General features: G+C 44.6%; 2 protein-coding genes and 4 non-coding genes across 8 annotated transcripts; 1 reads left to right on the top strand and 5 right to left on the bottom strand.

The window, feature by feature from the left end:
• Positions 1-3,909: 3,909 nt before the first annotated feature.
• Positions 3,910-12,279, top strand: st8sia6 (ST8 alpha-N-acetyl-neuraminide alpha-2,8-sialyltransferase 6). Of its 2 annotated transcripts, XM_078284733.1 has the most exons (9): positions 3,910-4,190; positions 4,301-4,694; positions 6,028-6,108; positions 6,232-6,309; positions 8,224-8,368; positions 9,734-9,846; positions 9,987-10,079; positions 10,192-10,665; positions 11,409-12,279. In XM_078284733.1, exons 2-9 carry the CDS (start codon positions 4,594-4,596, stop codon positions 11,629-11,631), a joined length of 1,308 nt encoding a protein of 435 aa, XP_078140859.1. In that variant the 5' UTR covers positions 3,910-4,190; positions 4,301-4,593; the 3' UTR covers positions 11,632-12,279. The 2 variants fall into 2 exon arrangements, with proteins under 2 accessions (XP_078140859.1, XP_071765397.1); XM_071909296.2 differs by having other exon boundaries at positions 3,910-4,694.
• trnac-gca (transfer RNA cysteine (anticodon GCA)) lies at positions 8,790-8,861 on the bottom strand. The gene has a single exon. It is a non-coding gene; the product is annotated as a tRNA-Cys (tRNA).
• trnac-gca (transfer RNA cysteine (anticodon GCA)) lies at positions 8,983-9,054 on the bottom strand. Its single transcript has one exon. It is a non-coding gene; the product is annotated as a tRNA-Cys (tRNA).
• On the bottom strand, positions 9,153-9,224 carry trnac-gca (transfer RNA cysteine (anticodon GCA)). The gene has a single exon. It is a non-coding gene; the product is annotated as a tRNA-Cys (tRNA).
• On the bottom strand, positions 9,429-9,500 carry trnac-gca (transfer RNA cysteine (anticodon GCA)). Its single transcript has one exon. It is a non-coding gene; the product is annotated as a tRNA-Cys (tRNA).
• Positions 12,280-17,734: 5,455 nt separating the features above from the next.
• Positions 17,735-19,192, bottom strand: gjc1 (gap junction protein gamma 1). Of its 2 annotated transcripts, XM_071909292.2 has the most exons (4): positions 18,854-19,192; positions 18,346-18,817; positions 17,936-18,243; positions 17,735-17,854 (listed from the first exon to the last, which is right to left on the bottom strand). In XM_071909292.2, exons 1-4 carry the CDS (start codon positions 19,190-19,192, stop codon positions 17,735-17,737), a joined length of 1,239 nt encoding a protein of 412 aa, XP_071765393.1. The 2 variants fall into 2 exon arrangements, with proteins under 2 accessions (XP_071765393.1, XP_071765392.2); XM_071909291.2 differs by having other exon boundaries at positions 17,735-19,192.
• Between the last annotated feature and the right edge of the window lie 983 nt (positions 19,193-20,175).

Genomic DNA, 20,175 nt, shown 5'->3' with positions numbered 1-20,175 from the left:
GCATCATCGCACTCTAAGCAAAAACTACAGCGCATTGTGCGGTGTGCAGAGAAAATCACTGGCTGCCCGCAACCCTAACTTAAAGAGCAACTTCAGTATTTTTCAACCTGGACCCTATTTTCCCAGCTTTTTGTGTCTAAGCAACTAATGGGGACAATTTTTGAAATTGTATTGAGCGAGATCGCATCAGCCGGCAGCCGTGAAACGGGTTGCAATGTAATCCGACGGGGCAATTGTGAACCGTCAATGTATGTCCACTAAAAGTGCTTGTTTTTGCCACTGACAGGCTCAGATTGTTATTATAAGTGTCTGACAACATTATGGAAAGGACCCTACAGAGAAATTAAACGTTTTTCTTTACCTTTCGCTTGATCCGGTCTGTTTGTTATTGTGTACAATTCAATCTCCTATTATAATCTATATATAATGATATATTTATTTATTTTATATTTATTATTTTTATATTTATTATACTTATTTATTTAGACAATCTGTATGACTTCCACCTACTCGGCCCATTACTGTCCTCTCCGGTGCTGCTGGATAAAGCCGCGTCCTCCTCATCCTCCTTCCCCGCCTTGAGAGGCTCAATACTGGACCAATTTCAAAAATTGTTGTCCCCTTTAGTCACTTAGACACAAAAAGTTGGGAAAATAGGGTCCAGGTTGAAAAATACCGAAGTTACCCTTTAACTTTTATTTGCATTGTATACTTTTTACATTTTACATTAACTTGTACATTTTCTATTTTTAACATTTCTCTATTTTTTTTTTTTTTACATTTTACTTATATTTCTTACACTTTTCTTCTTATAGTTATGTTGTTATGTTGACACCTGCACCAAAAGAAATTCCTTGTACACTGTACTTCTGATACTGATTCTGACTAATTCAGGAGGGGGGGTTACATGTTAACCCTGATAACCCAATGCCAATGCCCCGGTTCAAGAAGAGGTCAAGCAGGTTCGTCAGGCTGAAGGAGGTGGAGAAGAGGAGAATTGATTTGTTGGGGTGTTTTTTTGGGCGACAATGAGTCCTTTTGTTTCCATCTGTCTGCCCCCTGTGTCCAGAGGCTGCCCAGCCCTGCCTTGTGATGATGTCACATGGGCTCTTAGAGGAAGTGGCCCCCCACCCACCACCCCCACCCCCTTGTGCCACACACCCCTCCACCCTGACCCCACCGTCCCTCCTCCTCCTCCTCCTCCTTTATTGCCTCCCGCCCCGAGGCTAAGCTCCGTCGCACGCTGCGTTCAGGCTCCCTGTCAAGAGCAGCTGGGCTGGGTCAGCCAGGAAACACACGCGCCGACACTCGCCAACACCTATGCAAACATGTTTAGCAACCCTCAGTCACACCTATGCAAATACGCAAACCAAAACACTCGTGCCCCTTTACACACACATCTCCCCTTGACCACTTATTGGGGGACAAACAGGCCCTTATTCACAAACACTGGCGAAATAAACATGCGCATGCGACCACACATGCGCACGCACAAAGTGTCAACTTTGCGCTGACTCTTCTTCCTCTGCTGAATAATGGATTAATCACACAGAGTTGAATTAATTAGATCATCATCAATCATTTACATGACAATTCTGGCATGATCCAGTAAAACACACTAGCGGTTTGCTTAGGGCACACAAGGCGTGGCGCTGCATAATGCTGAGAAATCTCATTGTGTTGCAAGATTATGAATGTGTACTTGAAAAATGACTTATTTGGCTCTAATGTGGTTAAATAGCTTATGGACTCCTTGGGACATGGCATCTTTTGTCTGTAACAAACGAACGACTTACTGTTGTGTGTGTGTGTGTGTGTGTGAGGGGGTTACAGGACGGCCTGTAATGAGGGGAAATGAGATGAGAGGTCTGGCTATTTGATTTAGCAGACCATCCGAGAGGCAAGATGTTTCTGCTCATATCTCTCTGCTGATACACTCCTAATGTTCTGGGTCACTGACTCCCTTTCCCGCCCACAGCCTTGCTATTATCATCGCTATGAAGTTTCCAAGCTGGCGGAAGTCTTCACTCCTGCATTTCTCTCCACATTCCTGCTAGTATCTCATGATACGTGCAGGTCATGCCTGTCTCTGTTTCCCCCTACAGGCCCAGCGCTCAGGGGGTGAGCTCTTTATCTGTCTTCTTACCAAGACTCACCCAGAAACCGTCTGTGGAGAAGAGCGATTTTTTTCTCTGCTCCCACTCCAGCTATTAAAGAGCTTTTATCACGTCTAGAGAAGAGCGTGTCCAAGTATAGAGAGAGGGAAAATGTGAGCAACTCTGACACTGTGCATGGGGAAATGAGAGAGAGAAAGAGAGAGACAGAGAGAAATAGAGACTGCATTTGACTACCCATACACATTCACCTATCACTGGATCAATCATCTTTCACATGGTAGGTATCACTTGTCCAAGTATGCAAAAACCAGATGGTACAGCAAGCAGCGGAGCACATCACAAACACATAGCACGCATTCCCCATGAGAGGCCCAGCTGCTCACTGAAGTCATTGGATCCGTGGGTAAAGGGACACTGCTCATCAGTCAGGAAACCATTACCTGACTGTGCGTTCAGCTAAAGGGTTTGAGGTAAAAAGCGGTGTCAGTATAGTTCTTCATTTCCTTAACGAGCTCTGTCCCCAGCAGTGCTATTAGCCTGCTGTTATTAGTCGCATGGCCGTCATTATTGTTCATTACCCCCTCTTTAGTCTGGTCACAGCTAAGCAGCCTCCTACAAACCAACAGGAAATTGCCAAAGTTCATTGCAAACCCTGAAATCTGCTGAAAAAAGAAGGAAAAAAAAAACTTTCCAAGGGCTCTATTGTTTTGGGGGGACGGGGTGTGTGTGGGGGGGTGCTGTGGCTTAAAGAGGAACAATTCAGCTTACTCAGCATGCCTCAGACAAGAGTTACTTGGCATGATCGCTTTAGTACACAGAGCTGCATTCATGCCAATGTGGAGTTTTCCACTGAAAACAGGACACATCATAACATGGCTCAAGTCCACCGGGGAGACAACTGTCTGTTGGATCGGGTGTGGCATCGATTAGCGAGAGTTCATTGTCAAATGCACGCCACGCATTCAGCGTATTTCCCAGAATTCTCCTTGAACAGTGCCATCCTGAAACTGTTTGTGAGCTGTACCTCCAAGCCTTTATTCTCCTTCCATCGCGCAGCTGGTAACGCAGAGCTACCAAATAAAAGCCAAACGACAGATGAGTTACGGCTCCTCTGGGCATCAACTCCCCACCTCTGTCTGCTCTCTCTGTCTCTTTGTCTGCCTCTCTCGCACTTTCTGTTTCTCTCATTTCCGCCGGCCGTTGCGTTAGTTTCCCTGGTGATCGGGCCGGCAGCGCTGCCATGTTATAAACAGGTTCCCATCTCAGCTGAGTGGAGACTTCCCTTGCTAAGCCCCAAACCCCCTCCCACCTCTCCAGCTGAGAGAAACCCACTTTTAGGGTCAGTTGATATGAGCTGATACTGCTGGCAAAGTTTAACTCGAGAGCCTCACTTGAAGGAACCCTGTGAAGCTATGTGTGTGTGTGTGTGTGTGTGTGTGTGTGTGTGTGTGTGTGTGTGTGTAGGAGTGTAGGCGAGAGGGTTGGGGAGGCATTAAGAGTCAGGGTAGATATCTGATTTGGTGGGTGGCCTCTACCCCTCGCCTACTCTCACTCTCATTGGCTTTGAACAAGTTCCCTGACACACACTCACACACACTCACACACACACACACACACACACACTAGTCAAGAGACAAACCATGGGCTAATTCAGTACTGGGCACTCATGTTACTGCCTCCTTTTTGTGCAGAGGGGAGAGGGGCTTAGGGGTGTGGGCGGAGGATGGCTGGGGGAGGGTGGGGTGAGCGGAGGGAAGGCTGGGGCTCCAGGGGAAGGGGGAGGAGAATAGAAGGAGCAACAGCTTTAGCTTTGGGACTACAGTGGAAAGTAGTAGGACTGTAGTACTGTCTGCATGAACAACTGAGAGAGAGAGAGAGAGAGAGAGAGAGAGAGAGAGAGAGAGAGAGAGAGACAGCAAGGAAGATGGGTGGACTAGAGTCACAACACAAGGATTAAAGAAGGATGTGAAGCAGCAAAAGACCGGTCCCGACTCGAACTGACCTGGATGGTCAAAAGACACAGAGAAAGAAAAGGGGAAAAATAGAAGTGCACAGAAGACAGGGGACTTGCTTGTTCAAGAGAAAGAAAGATAGGAGAGCCTGATAACTGAGGAGGCGTGTTCCTGTTCCCTCAAGGAGAGAGGGAGGGAGAGAGAGAGAGAGAGAGAGAGAGAGAGAGAGAGAGAGAGAGGAGAGAGAAACCAGACAGGCAGACAGACCGGGAGCAAAAAAAGGGAAAGGAAAGGCAAAAGATTAACACTCTGAGAGAGAGAGAGAGAGAGAGAGTGTGAGGTACAGCTGGGGAGAAAGAGCTGAGGAGGAGGGGAAATCTGAAAACGGAGGGAAACGGGGAGAGGGAGGAGGGCAACGGCAACTAAGATAACACATAGCTGCTGAGCCGAGCGAGGTGTAGAGCAGGAAAGGACAGAGAGCGGGCGAGGGGAGGTAAGCGCAGGAAGTCAGCAGGAGGGGAGGCATGAGGGCGCTGCTCCTGAAGCTGCTCTTCTCCTTGATGCTCACCCTCATCATCTTGGGGACCGTGCTGACCGCTCTCTTCTGGTACGTGTTCAACGAAAGGTAAGTTGGACTTTCAGGTAACGCAGGTTTCTACTACTGAGCACTACCTCAAACTAACTTGGTGAATTAATTACTAGAGTTAAGGGGCTATAATGGTGCTGTAGAAAGTGCAAAGTGCATAGCAGGGTGCAAGAGGTTGAGAGCTGACATGGGAGTGAAATAGGAGCTGTTTCAGAGGTTTTTTTTTCCCACTCTTTCTGTAGGCTTTGGCACTTTCTTCACCCTTTGGCACTTTCTTCACCCTTCTTCACCCTGCACCCTTCCTTTCACTGTCATCATCTTTGCCAAACTGTGGCTTTGCAAGGCATTTTGCTGTGGGTTTATATCTGTGAAACCACTGACAACACCATGGATTTTCTGGTTCAGAAAGAGGGTGTGGTTATGCTTTTTTTTGTTTGGGGGGGGGGGGGGGGGGCAGGTAAATGTGAATTCATTTCACGTTGAACACTGATGTCTCTGTGCTTTGATATAATGATTCATTTCATGATTCACTCCACTCCAGTGAGTGCTTTAAGAGTGCTTAGAGATGCAAGCAGAGACATGTGTTGTGTCAGAGGAAAAAATAAAAATTCAAACCACAAGGATTTGGAAAATGACACTTCTCTGAGACTAAATAACTGGCATTTTGTATATTATTCTGCTCTTTAATCTGTGTGAAATGCTCATGGTGTTAACATGGTATTGATTTGGCTTCAATATGACACAAAAGTCAAAAGTCAAAAGTTTGTATGTGAGGAAAAACAAGGAAAAGAATGTTTTTTACAAGCACAATATCTCATGCTGCATGGATGCAGTGTTTGTTTATTTTGGTATAGTGTGTGTATGACGGTGAAACATGAGAGGCTGTTTCCAGTCATCTGGAACAACCTGACTGAAAGGTCTCTGGTCCGGAGTTTAGACTCTGGTTGTACATACTCAATCAAACTGGCACATTTTCCACTATTCTGTCTTCTGCCCATGAGAGATGCCTCTATATATGCATAGCTCTGTATGTAATCATTGCTCTAAGGCCTAATCTATTCATATACAGTATAGTTGATTGTTGTCATCATTGCTACAAATGAAAACATGGCCTGGCAGGAGTCATATCATTGCTCAACACCTCTGAGGCATCAGTGACAATCTCTATGAACTATTGGATTAATTTACATCCTTTTATATGATGCGGGCGATTGAGGATGAGCATAGGGTTAAACAATAGTTGTAGAGCAGGTTTTCCTCCTCTATCTATCCTGGGCTCAGAGCCAGTTAGATTAACTCTTTTATCTTGTTCTCTGGCTTTTGCATTTTACTCATCTGACCAGCTCTGTTTTCTCCCTGTTCCTCTCCTTAGAAATGTGGAACCTCGAGCCGCTTTCCGCCAAGCCCAGAAGAAAACTGCCTTTAAGCCCTCTGAACCATGCAAAAGCTGCGGGTGAGACCAAACGCCATCACTGGTTCTCTGTTAAATTACCTCTTTTGTTGTCCCTTCATTACATGTTATCAAGTGCTACAGGTTTTGTGCACCTGACTGTGTGTTTGGGTGTGTGTGTCACAGGGACAGCATCATTGACAAATTAGTGGAGCATTACTCTCACAGCTGGAAGAAGCAGGAGGACAATTCCCAAAAGTTCAGGTAAAAAAAATCATGTGAAAGGTTTCTCAAAGGTTTGCTAAAAGTCAGTAAATACCAAGTCCCTCTGGGACTCGTTTCCCCTCTTATATAAATAGAAAGAGGAAGAACTGTAGACATGGAAGCAGAAGTAGATATGAAAATATGCATCAAAGTAGAGGAACCCATGACTTCAGTTGAGTGTTGACCTCATGCTCTTCATGGCAGATACCTTACAGTTGTGTCATGTGACTCAGTAGGGCTTTACCCCCTGCCCCAACACTATATTCGCAATCTATATTAATGATTTGGTTGAAATAATTAAAGATTTGAAATGTGGAGGGAGATTTGGCGAAGAGAAGGTTAGTGCCCTTTTGCATGCAGATGATATTGATGTTTTATTTGCCGAAACAGAAGAGGATTTACCAAAAATGTTGTCCAGTGCCTATGACTGGTGCAGGAAATGGAGACTCCCCATAAATGATAAGAAAACGGAAATAAAGCATTTTAGAAATCCAGTAGACGATATTAGTAATTTTCAATTCCATTTCGGTGGGAAGAAATTGAATTATACAACATGCTATAAATGTCTTGGATCCTATCTTGATGAGCATATGAATTTTATAAAGGGCACTGATGTTCTTTCTGAGTCAGCTAGTAGAGCTTTAGGAGGAGCGATTGGTAAAACTAAAGAGCTGAGAGATATTGGGTTTTCCACCTATACCAAACTGTATCAAGCATGTGTGTGTCCAGTGTTGGACTATGCTTCTGGGGTTTGGGGACATAAGAATCATCCTAAATGTGAAGGGGTCGATAACAGAGCAATGAGATACTTTCTTGGAGTAGACAAATTTGCACCAACCCAGGTGTGATCCGGTTATGGAACAGACTGTTAATTAAACATGGAGGAGAGCAGGTTAGCCAGGAGAATATTTGAGGGGAGGAAGAGGAATTCATAACTTATTCTTTAATGTAGGAAGTAGAAGGAAGTTTATGTTTCAAAAGTAAAAGTAGATATTAATTTAATTAAAGAACTGTTTTTTTGTCAACTGAAAGAGAAATGGGCTGTAGAGATATGGAATAAACCCAAACATAGAACATATTGTGTGATTAAAAGTGATTATGTCACTGAAAAATATGTAAAGTATAATTTAACCAAAAAGAAAAGATCATTGTGTGCTCAAATTAGATCGGGTATATTAACTCTTCATGTTGAAACTGGGCGCTTTGTTGGTACGGTCGAAGAAAATAGACTCTGTCATATGTGTGATTTAAATGTTACTGAGGATGAAATCCATTTAATGTTGTATTGTCCAGAGCAAGGCTCTGTTCAGTAAGATAAAAGGGGACATTGATTTTTTGGCTATGGAAGATCCTGAAAAATTTAGTTGGCTTTTTGAAAATGAAACATTTTTAGTGGCTGATTATATAGAGAAGACATGGGAAATGCGGAAAAAGGCATTGCATAAATGAAATGAGTAATTTATTTTGTATTGCCTTCTTCTGTGTATAATCATATGCTTTATCCACATAAAACAGTATTATGGAACCCAGGGCTCCCTCTCCATCTGAGCCTTGCCCTATATGGCAATTTCTTTTTTGTTTGCAAAACACTGTGTCATGTAATCTCATGTGGGATGGGTCATTAATTTTGCATGACAGGAAAATAAAATTTCATGCTACTCCTGTCTTTATTCAGCTCTCTATGGAATTAAATCCTGAAGCTTCATAATTTATAACTTGAGAGGAAAAACTATCTGTCAATTCTGATAGCCGTTATTTATTGAAATTGGCCACCTTTCTGTTCATAACACTAACACTAACCCTAACCCATTGTCTTTACACACCTAAACTGACCAATCAACCTACATCTCTCACCTATTATCTTAAGTCTTTCCTCTAAGTTTGTTCTTTAATCGAGAACTTGCTGTTCTCCAGAGATCTGCTGAGCAGCGATTGCCATGGCCTCACCAAGGCCATCGTCACACAGACCAACACTCCGCTGGGATCAAAGGTCATGTACGATGGTGAGAAGAGAAAGCCCCTCCAGGTGACGCCCGAGATCTTCAGCACCTTTATAAAGGTGAGTTGTTTTTCACTTGCCATTATTACTGCAGCTCTGGACGCTTTTTGGAGGAGAGGTACCTTTTCAGAGTATCTGGTTTGTACGTTTCACTCTTAACACAGTGATGACTTCACAGCTTCCAGTAGCTACTTTGCTCCTGCATGTTCCACCATGAGTCGCATGTTGGCTCTTTGATACACAATTATACACTTTTTCTTTATCAGTGTGAAGGTGCTGCCAAACTTCAACTAGGGACTTCTTGAACTGGAGTCACACACTCTACCACTAAGCTATACCTCCTCTCCACTTAGGGCCTAAGCAGTAACTTTTTCACTTAATTTGTGGCCAATGCTCTGCCACTACAATTACACATAAACACCCATCTTTTGGCTTATATAGTTCTATACAACTGAGAGGAATCACTAATAGATGTTTTTACAGGGGGCACGCAGATTTGAACTGGGGACCTCTTGATCTGCAGTCAAATGCTCTACCACTGAGCTATACCCCCTAGCTGATTAAGTTTAATGACTTTTAATATAGACTATGACGTACAAAAAGACAATCATATTGGTGCGAACAGTGTATGAAAGTTAGCCATCTTTTTATTTGGACGTGTCTTTAAACCTTACAGGGGGCACCCAGAGTTGAACTGGGGACCTCTTGATCTGCAGTCAAATGCTCTGCCACTGAGCTATACCCCCTATCTCACAGTTTTGTTTGCAACTCATCCCACTTTAACCTTAACATACACCCCAATGTGAAATGGAAAACAAGAGCTGTACTATAACAAATTGAATTTAGGGGGCACCCAGAGTTGAACTGGGGACCTCTTGATCTGCAGTCAAACGCTCTACCACTGACCTATACCCCCCTACATCCTGTTTAGGGGTGTTATCTTAGTTCTGTTTTGTCCTGAATGAATGGCTGCCACGATAACTCCACCACCGGTTACACAGTGCCACAATGGAGTGGCAATAAAAGACTTATGCGCTCACACGTTACACAAACACAATTTTACCAGCTATACCTCAATTCACAACAAAAGTTAGCATTTGTATTGGTGTGAAAAAAACACAGGGGGCACCCAGAGTTGAACTGGGGACCTCTTGATCTGCAGTCAAATGCTCTGCCACTGAGCTATACCCCCTAACACCAACATCTCAATGTACTGTAGATGTTATCTCTGTTCTGTTTTGTCCTTCATGGCTGTCATGGGGCGTAAACTTTGAGTCAAATACACTTCATTCCCTCACCATGGCTCCTGGTCCATCACACACAGTCTATCATGAACAGTCTTTGTTTGTTTTGTATGTGAGTGTGTGTAGCCTATGTGTGTGTTTATGAATACGATAATAAAATGTCTGTTGGTGTTGATTCCAGGAGCAACCCTTTGGAAATAAATCATGGGACACGTGTGCTGTTGTGGGGAACGGAGGGATCCTGGTCAACAGCAGCTGTGGAGAGAAGATAGATTCTGCCCAGTTTGTTATCAGGTGGGAAATCTGTCCATTACATGCAATCTAATAATGGAGTGTGAAATGCTGATGACAATTAAACAATAATAGGCTATTACACCCACCCCTGTTCAAACTCCATGTAGTGATTTTCCTTAGCCCCTTTCACCCTTGTTCAGGTGCAACCTACCTCCTTTGCAAAATGACTATAAGAAAGATGTGGGCAGCAAGACTGACCTTGTGACAGCAAACCCGAGCATCCTCGTAGAGAAGTGAGTGTGTGGATGTGGAGACTGGATAAATCTCATCGTCACCTTACCATCTACAGTTACCTTTAATGTCTCTTGTGTCTCCCCGCTTCACATCCTCTGTGTTTTCTTTCAGGTACAGGTCTCTGTCGGAGCGCCGCCGTCCCTTTGTGGAGAGCCTGCGTACCTACGGCGACTCCCTGCTGCTGCTGCCTGCCTTCTCCTACAGCCACAACACGGGCGTGTCCCTGCGGGCCCTGTACTCCGTCCAGGACTTTGAAAGCCCCACCCGGCCCGTCTTCTTCAACCCGGAGTACCTGCAGAGTCTGGCCCGCTTCTGGCGCTCCCGGGGCCTCAAGACAGTGCGGCTCAGCACCGGCTTCATGGTGGCTAGCCTGGCGCTGGAGCTCTGCGCCAACGTGCACATGTACGGCTTCTGGCCCTTCAACCAGCACCCAATCAGAAACCAGTTTCTCACCAACCACTACTATGATGACAGGCAGAGCAAAAAGACAGTCCACGCCATGCCTGCTGAGTTTGAGCACTTGTTGAGGCTGCACAGTCAGGGCGTGCTCAGGCTTCACCTGGGAGATTGTCTGCCAGCCAGCAGGTAGGCGCTGCACCCAGACAGCACAGTGCCTTCTCTCTAGCCTCAGCCTCAGGTCTTACTCAATCACTCACTAAGCCTTATGTGTTAGACTGAACGGATGAATCTGTGGCACAGGTGTGGATCACGGATGATGGTTGCTTGGAGGTGAAGTTAATGCTGAGCAGGCCCATCAGCAGCCAAGACATTTGCACTGAAGTCAAAATGCAAAAATCATAAGACTGTAAATTTTATATTCAATAATCTTATTATGTATCTATGACTGTATTTATTATCAGGATTGTTCCAGCTGGAATCTGGTGGTACGGTTATTTTGCTCAAACTGGAAAGCCATTTCTTAAGTAAAAACAGTGAGGGTTTTTTCTGAGGGTCTGCACTTTAGTGCCTTATGCAAATCATACTAATGACAGTTAAACAAGCTCAAACAGAATGTATTTTGAAGAGAATCAAATACCTCCTTGACTGGAAGACACTAAGCATGGATGATACGCATTAACATATTACACTAGAACCGGAACGTTGAATGTATTTCATCTTAACATTTGTCAAACAGTGTGTCACACATTTTTTGGCACTATGAATGTATTCACCACAAATCACCACTTCCACTTTGAAAAATATGTGAGATAATCCTGCGTTTATAAGTTGCCTAAGGTATGTATAAACACATGAATATTACATAAACCCATTGCTGGTTGTGAGGGATCATTTCCGCTCTCTCTTTCTCACTCCTTTTTATTTGACAGTGCTGGATGTAGCACAGAGATGAGCTGGGCCTCAGCCTCAGGTCTCAGTGTTCCTGCCGGGGTCGTGTCCTCCTCCACTCTGCACAACAGATCCTCCCAGGAGCCTCTGGCTCAGCTGGACACCAGAGTGCCTGGTCTGTCTGGGCTGTGGGCTGCACAGGACCCTAAGAAAGGCTCAGAGCCAAGGACTAAACAGAGAAGCCACAGAAAGAAACAGAAATAATGGCACTAGTAAACACTTCCAGGAGGTCCCTCCTCACAAAGGTTGCTATGGTGAGCAGTTCACAGAGAGTCACAGCCCCTGTGTAACAACATGCTACCTCACCGTCTCCACGGTGACCAGACAGGAGTCGGTGCTCTGACAGAGTGGCAACATCACCATACCGGTAAAACTGGAAGAAGTTGTGCAAAACCAACATGTAGGATATCCATCCATTTGTTACAGTTACAGTTTCTTTTTAAGTGGATGTAGATGCTAAACTAATGTAGATTTGACTGTAAGTCAGATGTAAAGTGATATGATGATTGTGAATTGCGCACTATGGGTCAAAACCTTTCTTGACAACATTGCCTTTTGGATGAGCTTAGCAATGTTTGCATCAGGATTTCCATGGATTTTCAGGATGAAGGTGGAGGTTGAGTGGATCTCATGCAACTGGCATTATTGCCTTTAACTGTCATACTTTAAATGTCTTACTGTGATTTTGTCATGCAGATAAATAATGTAGGTGTAGATGACCAGCTTGAGAACTTTTGGTGAGCCAACTTTGAAATCATGTGAATGTTTGTTAATTTGATTTCTGTGAACAAGAAGTGGTGAGGGGAATGAAAATGTCAGTGAATAAATATTTATCAGAAAGATTCACTCTCAGTGATTGACTGTTCATATTTTGTTGCTCAAACAAGAGTGGGATTCAGTGTCTAACTGGTTGATAGTAGGTGATGTTTTCTCAGCAATTTGCCTGATTTAGTGTCTTTGAGCTAAGTGCCCAACATCTGCCAGTATCTGCCACTAGAATGCAGTGTTTCGACTTATAAACAGCAGATTCTGGCTGGTTATGGGACACATTTTGTGTTTACTGTTCCTTTCATGGCTTTGTTTTAAATTGGAACACCATATGATCCATTGATTTATGATTTTGCATGATATCATTATTTTTACCCACCCCTCTTCTTTTATTGACCCTCCTCCCCCTCCTCCTTCTCAGCCTCATCCTCTTCCTCTTCCACCTCCCCTTCATCCTCCTCCACTTCTCCTCTCTCTCCTCTTTACCACTGAGAAACGTTAATGACATTTTCTCCTGCTTTGTAGGGTACATGCCAGCATGCTTAATCTTATCACTTAAGTTATCATATTTGTGAATGTATTCATCCGTTATAATATCCGCAGATGCCATATGGCTTCGTGTTTTTCCATATTCTATACAGCTGTGCTATCAGTGACCTATACGTTACTGCACCTTCCACTTCACTGAGTTTCTCCTGCGTGTCCTGCTGCGGGGCGTCCCACAATTACCGGGTGGACCAGACACGCAAACATCTGGATGCTGCTGTCACAGGCTCAGGGCAGAAACTGACCAGGACAGCCTTGGAAAGCACTGGGGCACTTTTTTTTTTGTCCTACTACTCCTCTTTCCCTGTCCCCAAAGTCATAATGGTAGCATGTAGACACCATCTCTAAAATGACATCTGTGCAGGGTCAGTGCAGCCAGCCAATTAGGCCATTAATGGGATGAAATGTTTGTTTCTTTTTGGAGAAAATAGCCCGCTGCCACAAGTTGCTATCCCAGAGAGCGCTCATGGGATTCCACTCATATCGGCAGTGACCTCGTTGTACATCCAGCTGCAGCACTCTACTCGCTCCCAGTGGCCATTCTCTCCAGGGAACTTTTTTATTTCAGAGAATCACAAAAGCACACTGAATCTTTCCTTTTCCATTTTTACTCTCTATTCTCCAGGCACTTCGGCTGTTAACTCACTAATGAAGACGGACACTAAGTGGAAAACTCACTGGCAAAGCGGGAAGTGAGGACACAGAGTCCTTTGCGTTTTTTTCATACTTTCAATTTCTTATAATCTTTGGATGATTTCTGAAAAATCCTGACTCTTCAATTCAGACTGAAGCAGTAATTAATTTTGTTGTACCAAAGACAATGCAATTTCTCACCATTGTGAGTGGGTAATTGGCAGCGAGGCATAGCCTACGAGCCCTGGGCCGTTAATGTATTGACGCAATTTCAAGCCTCACAGACTCAAATGTTCTCTCATCACAGTCTGAAGTTCAGCTGTCACCAAATGAACTGCCAAAGTGACAAACAAAATGACATGGTTGACGTGAGCTGGAGTGACACATCTCTCCAGTCTGCTGTGTTGTTCCTGCTACTGACACAACATCAGCTTGTGTGACTGTAATTCTCCTGATAGGACTGCGGAGACCCCTGCTCTCCACCAATCAAAATCAAACACAAGCGTCGTACTGACAAGACGAGGACATTAACACAACATTTCAAGAGTCAGAAGTCTTATTTTTCCGCTCACTTTTCTTGACATGGACCCCCACACAAAAGACATGAGGAAGACGTTTTTTTTTAATATGCATTTCTGATTTATTTTTGTAGGAAAATAGGTCTTTTAACATGCAACTCAAATGTATTCATCAAGCCTGAAAAAAGAAACATGTTTCCAAAAATGGAATAAACAGTTCTACTTGGCTGGGGGGATACCAGAATGGCACTCAAAGAAACATATATTACATACAAAAGGCATAGAAAAACACACAAAACACACAAATACATGTATGAGTTTGTACTGGTAATACCACTGGTTTTATTATCACATCCCAGATAGGTGACTGTGAGAAACGTGTAGGGCAAACGACAAAAGCCTTAACATTACCAGAGAGTCTCTCATACAGTCTTTTACATGGACAGACAGACGCTGAGGGCGGACAGTGTGGGATCCCTGATGAGCAGACCCACACTACAAGACTTCACCTGACACAGTCTGTTTTCACTCTCTGACTGATATCAACACACTGTATAGAGATGGTTCGTTAAAGAAAATACACTGTTATCCTAACAAATGCAGATAAGACAAATCTATTTCCATTAGGTTTCCTGCTGTAATGAAAGCTACCTGGGAAGATTTTTACTGAATAACCTATACGTCTATTCCCCAATCATCCCCTCAGCTGCCAACTCACTATATAAATGAATGACTCTCTACTCCAAATATGCATATATACACTTATGCAGAGAAGAAAAGAACTTCTAATCAAGTTAATTGATCCAATAAGTTAGTTCAGGCCATTTCTGTCCAACAAGCCATGCTCTCTCTCTCTCTCTCTCTCTCTCTCTAGTGAGAGGGGTGGGAAGGGGGTGGGGGTGGGGGGGTAGACAAATGCGTTGCTGTGCCACAGAGGGACTATGTTGACCTGGATAAGTGCCAAAGCCTCCCCTACCTTCCCCCAAAAACACATGAACCCAACCTAGAAAGCAGTTGGAGATGTAAGGTGCCGCAGTCCATACTGCCAGGCACTCAGATGTTTAACAGATGGGGTCCCCCTCCCCTCCCCTCCCCTCCACCCCCCCTTCCACCTCCCCAAAATGCCCCTTCAACCCGGAGGTGGTCCCTCTGAGCCACTGCTCAGTAGAAACAGCTGCCCTCTAGTGGCCCCAGCTGGCTGTAACAGCAGGCCCCCACCAGTCGTTGCCTGCTATCCATTTATACTGTAGTCCTTTTCATCTCTTAAAATGGCAATAGTAAACACTCAAGATAAGAAACATTGTTTATTATGGAAGAATTTAATGAGGGCTGTTTGGCTTAGAGGGAATGAGACTGACTTTAGGATGGTTTCGGTAAATCGGTAAAAAAAATTCCATCTCCACAACAGCCAAAAAATTCGGTAAATGTGGCTTTTCGGGATCAGAGCGGCAACAGTGGAGCCAATGTCAATCACTGCTTGGGGAGAGGCTGGCCGCAGTACTTTTGGTGATTTATGTCTGTCTGCTGTTGGCTGCCTTGTTGCACCGACACCTGTTGCCGGCTGGGTGGAAAAACCCTGAGAAAGACTCTTTCTGAGCGAGCACAGTGCTGCACTGTACACCATGTACATCTGAGGGAAACCATGCCACAATGTACAGCTTTATTGCTTCACATGGGCGATGGTTTGCTCAATTAGATCAACTAGTTGGTGGGATTGATGCTTAGAAAGAGGCAGATCTTTCAAATGGGATTTACTGAATCAAGAACAGAATGTACAGGCTTTTCTGATCCGCTTCCTCCCCGGTCTATCGTCATAAAATGAGTAATCAATCGGATTTGTCGCTTGTTTGGAAAGCTACTGGGAAGGGTTTGAATAATGTGGTACTTTGTCTCCTTTCCCCAAGTTATTCCATAAGCCAGTTATTCTCCACACACAGCTGTTCAGCAGATCTCAGAACAATGTTGGAAAAGGAATCACACTGTTTATTAAAACACAGCCCACATACATTAAATACTGATACCGTAACATACAGGGAAAAGTCTGGCTATATTTGTGTCATTAATTCAATGTAGCCTACATATTATAAAAATATACTATGTCATATTTCACATATATTTTTTTTTACAATTGGAAGGCAATTAAAAAACACAATATCCATAAATATCCATACAACTAATTAATTTTTAAAACAATTTGTTTTCATTTTCTTTATTTTACAAAAAACGTTATTGAAAAAAACAGTGTTTTCATATAAAACACTGGTTTGAACGTAAAAATGGACCCCATTTCAGAGTCTGCTATTTTAAATCCCATTCCAAAAAGCAAAAACACATAATACAAAAAACAAGTGACTGTTACAAAAAGGATTGGTCTCACATAGGCAATTTTTTTTTCACAATTGGAGTAGCATGGCCACAGTATTCCAAAGCTACAAACAACCAGGCTTCATAGTAGCCTAGCACAAAATCTTGGCACTGACACTTGTATCACACAAACAGTGTTTGGTCTCACTATACTATAGTAATGGCTTTAAGACTTTTCCATTACAACATTTGACACATTTTGATATTGCAGCCTTGTGCAACTAACACTGAACTTGTACCAATAGGAAGACTGTTAAAGACACAAGGCTTGTCAATAGAAAAGGAATACTATAGCTGGTTCGGGTGTTGCTGGATGCAGGTAGCATTGGCAACTGGTAACTACTACCAATAGAGGACGCCCCTTAAAGATACCACCAGGGGGCAGTCAAATACAAGGCAGATGGAGGACCAGTTCAGCACTGGGATGCCTTGTATAATAGCTATGAAGAGCCAGAGAGAAAAACTGAGAAGTAGTTCAGGTTTAAAAAGTGTGAAGGTATAAAGACTGGATTGCTTATGCACCTTGTTAATTCAAGGAGAGAATGAATGCTTCTTCCAGGAAATCTCAATAACTGAAAGATGTAGACTGGATAAGAAACCACCGGCTGTACTCACCAGTTCCTGAGTGGCAGCTGGTATAGCACTATATTATCAGAACACACACTAGACATTCACAAACTCACAATCAAACGCAAAGTCACAGCAACATAAAAACGTCATTGACCTTGGAGAGATAGCAGACACAGAACATGGTGACTGACAGGACACAGCTGATAGGAGCCTTCGGGAAGGTGACAGAAGTTGTCATTGCATTAGAAAGTCATTGCTTTAGGCGCTGCCATTGCATTATGTTGTTGTTGCATTTTATTGCCTTTGCATTAATATGACGTTCCATTATCAAGTCATTGCTTTAGCCTGTCAGGGCATACTGATGATAGCATTGTATTGCCTTTGCATTATGGTGATACTTCATTAGGATGCCATTGCATTTTGATGTCCAAGAATTATGATGCCAATGTATTATGAAGTCAGTATCTTTGCAGAGGACCAGCCAGAAAATTAGCTAAGCCCAATCTGGGATCAATCTGAATTGCAACAGAACTCATTATCATTCAGTAATTTTCCTCAGCTCAAAATCCCTAAGAATGGATGAACAGGAAGACAACAGAGGTCAAGAGTCTGCTTCAGGACTTGAGGAAGACAAGACATGTAAACGACAGACTGTTGCCTAATATAGTTTGCGTTGGTGTGATGTTTCAAGTTAGACAGTGATAGCCCAGACAAAACAAATTGTCAGCTGCAACATCACAAAGGTTCTTTACACACCTTAGTACACAAACACACATCTTCTCCAGCTTGCAGGATTCTTTAAGGCACCACGGTGTTTAAATATCCAAGAGAGATTGCAACAGCTCTTCATCCCATCCCTAATATTTACATGGTTTTAATATGCATCAGTTTCGGGGTGTAAAGGATTGTTAAATCCATACAGAGGGCTTGCCCTCTCCTGATTTGCTGCTGCTGCTGTTGCTGCTGCTGCCTCCTCCACTGCTGCCTCCTTTGCCATGCTTGAATCTATGTTTGCGCTCCTTTTGTGGCTGAGGCTGTGGCTGAGGCTGGGCCTGGATGATGTTACTTTGGGGCTTGTCATCCTGGTTGTCCCCGAGCTGCTCCTCCACCCGGTGCTGCTGACTGTAGGCCTGGATGGCCGCCTCCAGTTGCTCGTGAGCTTGTTGGATCATGTCTTTGTTCAGGGCCACGCGGGCCTCCCCTCCAGTGGGGAAATTATCCTCATTGCTACCAAACTGCTGCTGCTCCTCCTGGGCAATGTTTGCCCGGTTCTGCTTGCATGCCATCTTGGCATTGCTAAGGTCCGTGTAGGGGATCTGCTCTGGCTTCACCACAATGTTGTAGCCCGGTGGAGCCGACGGGGTGTTCCAGGAGAATGGGTAGCCGACGTAATCAGCACCCCCATCTCCAACCACCCCTCCCCCAGAACCCGTCTCGGGCCCCGGCGTCCCTACAGATCCCTCCACACCCCCATTGGTGCCCAGTAAGCCCAACTGGTACTCGTCCTCCTGAGGCGGGCAGCGCCTACGGCGCAGGATGTCACAGATGGAACCGATGCCCAAGTGGAGCATCTCCCAAACGTTGAGTGTGAGGCAGAGGACAGTGACACCATACATGATGCGCAGGAAGATGGTCTTCTCTGTAGGCCGCGACACAAAGCAGTCGACGCTGTGGGGGCAAGGCTTCCCCGAACACACAAACACAGGCGCCACGCGGAACCCATACAGCAAGTACTGGCCTGCAAGGAAGCCTGCCTCTAGTACTGTACGAGTTACTAGTTGCAAAACGTAGATACGCATTAGCCCCTCATCTTGGATACGCTTGCGTCCATCATGGCGGACCTTGGGTCTGGGTGTGGGTTGCAGTGGATCCCGTGGCCTTTTTGGAGGCTCAATCTCTGGCACCTCATAGATCATGGGGTCGTCCTCCTGGTCCTCCTCTGTCTCCTCGATGCCTCGGTGCTGCCGCGCTCCAAAGCAGATCTTCCTGGGCTTCCTGTGTGTGTAGCCCCCTCCTCCTGTTCTGACTGTAGGGGTGCTGCCTCCTCCTTTGGCTTCCTCCAATCGAGCAATCTTGTTGACAGCATAGCCCATGTACATGAGAGAAGGCATGGCCACCAAGATGATCTGGAAGACCCAGAAGCGGACATGAGATAGAGGGGCGAAGGCATCGTAGCAGACATTCTCGCAGCCCGGCTGTCCTGAGTTGCAGACGAACTTGCTCTGCTCATCATAGTAGATGGACTCTCCCCCGACGGCAGTGAGAACGATGCGGAAGACGATGAGCACGGTGAGCCACAGCTTCCCCACGAAGGTGGAGTGGTTGTGGATCTCCTCCAGCAGCCGCGTGAGGAAGCTCCAGCTCATGGTGTCGCTGGACAGTGGGGCAGACAGGGTCCCTCTCTCGCCTGTTCACAGACTCTGCAGAGGCAGAAAGCAAGATGGAGGAGGATGGACAGTGAAGAAGAAAGAGAGAGAAAGTACAAAGAGAGAGAAGGGGGAAGACGAGAGGGAAAGACAAGATATGAGTTCACAATAAATACTTCCTACTAAAATCTCTCAGAAATTTCGAAGCGTGATCAAAGCAACTAGCCTGCATTTTTAGAGAGAAAATACTGATCAGGAAGAGACTTTTACCCCAGAAGGTGGAAACAGTATATTTATAAGACCAAATAGTATTACTTCTGACGGTTCAGTGGCAAATCATTTGAAATCAAAAGTGGAGATATATTAATTGGCTAAATTAAACTAAGTGGTCTCTCTGAACTGAGGCAAGCAATATATTCCTCATTTGATCTGCCGGTTTTTACTCTACCTGACAGTGTGTGGCACAAATACACATACACACAACTCAGAGCGCAGCGCCACAGCTGCTTTCAAGTTTGAGCTTTTTAGGGCATTAGAAGACCAAACAGAGTGGAAAGAGGATATTAGTGTTAGAAAATACCATCAAGCGGCATTGAGAAGGGGGCGAAATAATCCAAATAGGGAATTTGCTATCACCAAATACACACACATTTTTATTTAACACCCTATCTCTTTTTCAAGAAATAAATCCTCTTAGTGAGCCTTCTTCTGTGTGAGGTGCAGTTTTCAGGATTGTATTAACTTGACTGGTTTGTTCTGGTTGGAAGGTGAATGGCATTGTGCTGCGCTGCGCTGTTGTGTGTGTATGTGCATGCGTGCATGTGTGTGTATGTGTGTGCGCATTTGAGCAGGCTTTAGGAGAGGGACATGTTGCCTATGTAGGTTAGCTCTGGGCTCCAGGCGGTCCAACTAAACCAGCAGAATCAGCAGGTGGCCGGGCACAAACCAATGGAGCAGGGAGTCAGACAGCAGACCCACATTAG

The sequence above is a fragment of the Centroberyx gerrardi genome, chromosome 7, assembly GCF_048128805.1.
Source record: "Centroberyx gerrardi isolate f3 chromosome 7, fCenGer3.hap1.cur.20231027, whole genome shotgun sequence".
In the NCBI taxonomy this organism is placed as follows: Eukaryota; Metazoa; Chordata; class Actinopteri; order Beryciformes; family Berycidae; genus Centroberyx; species Centroberyx gerrardi.
This window is presented reverse-complemented; position numbering and strand designations above follow the sequence as displayed.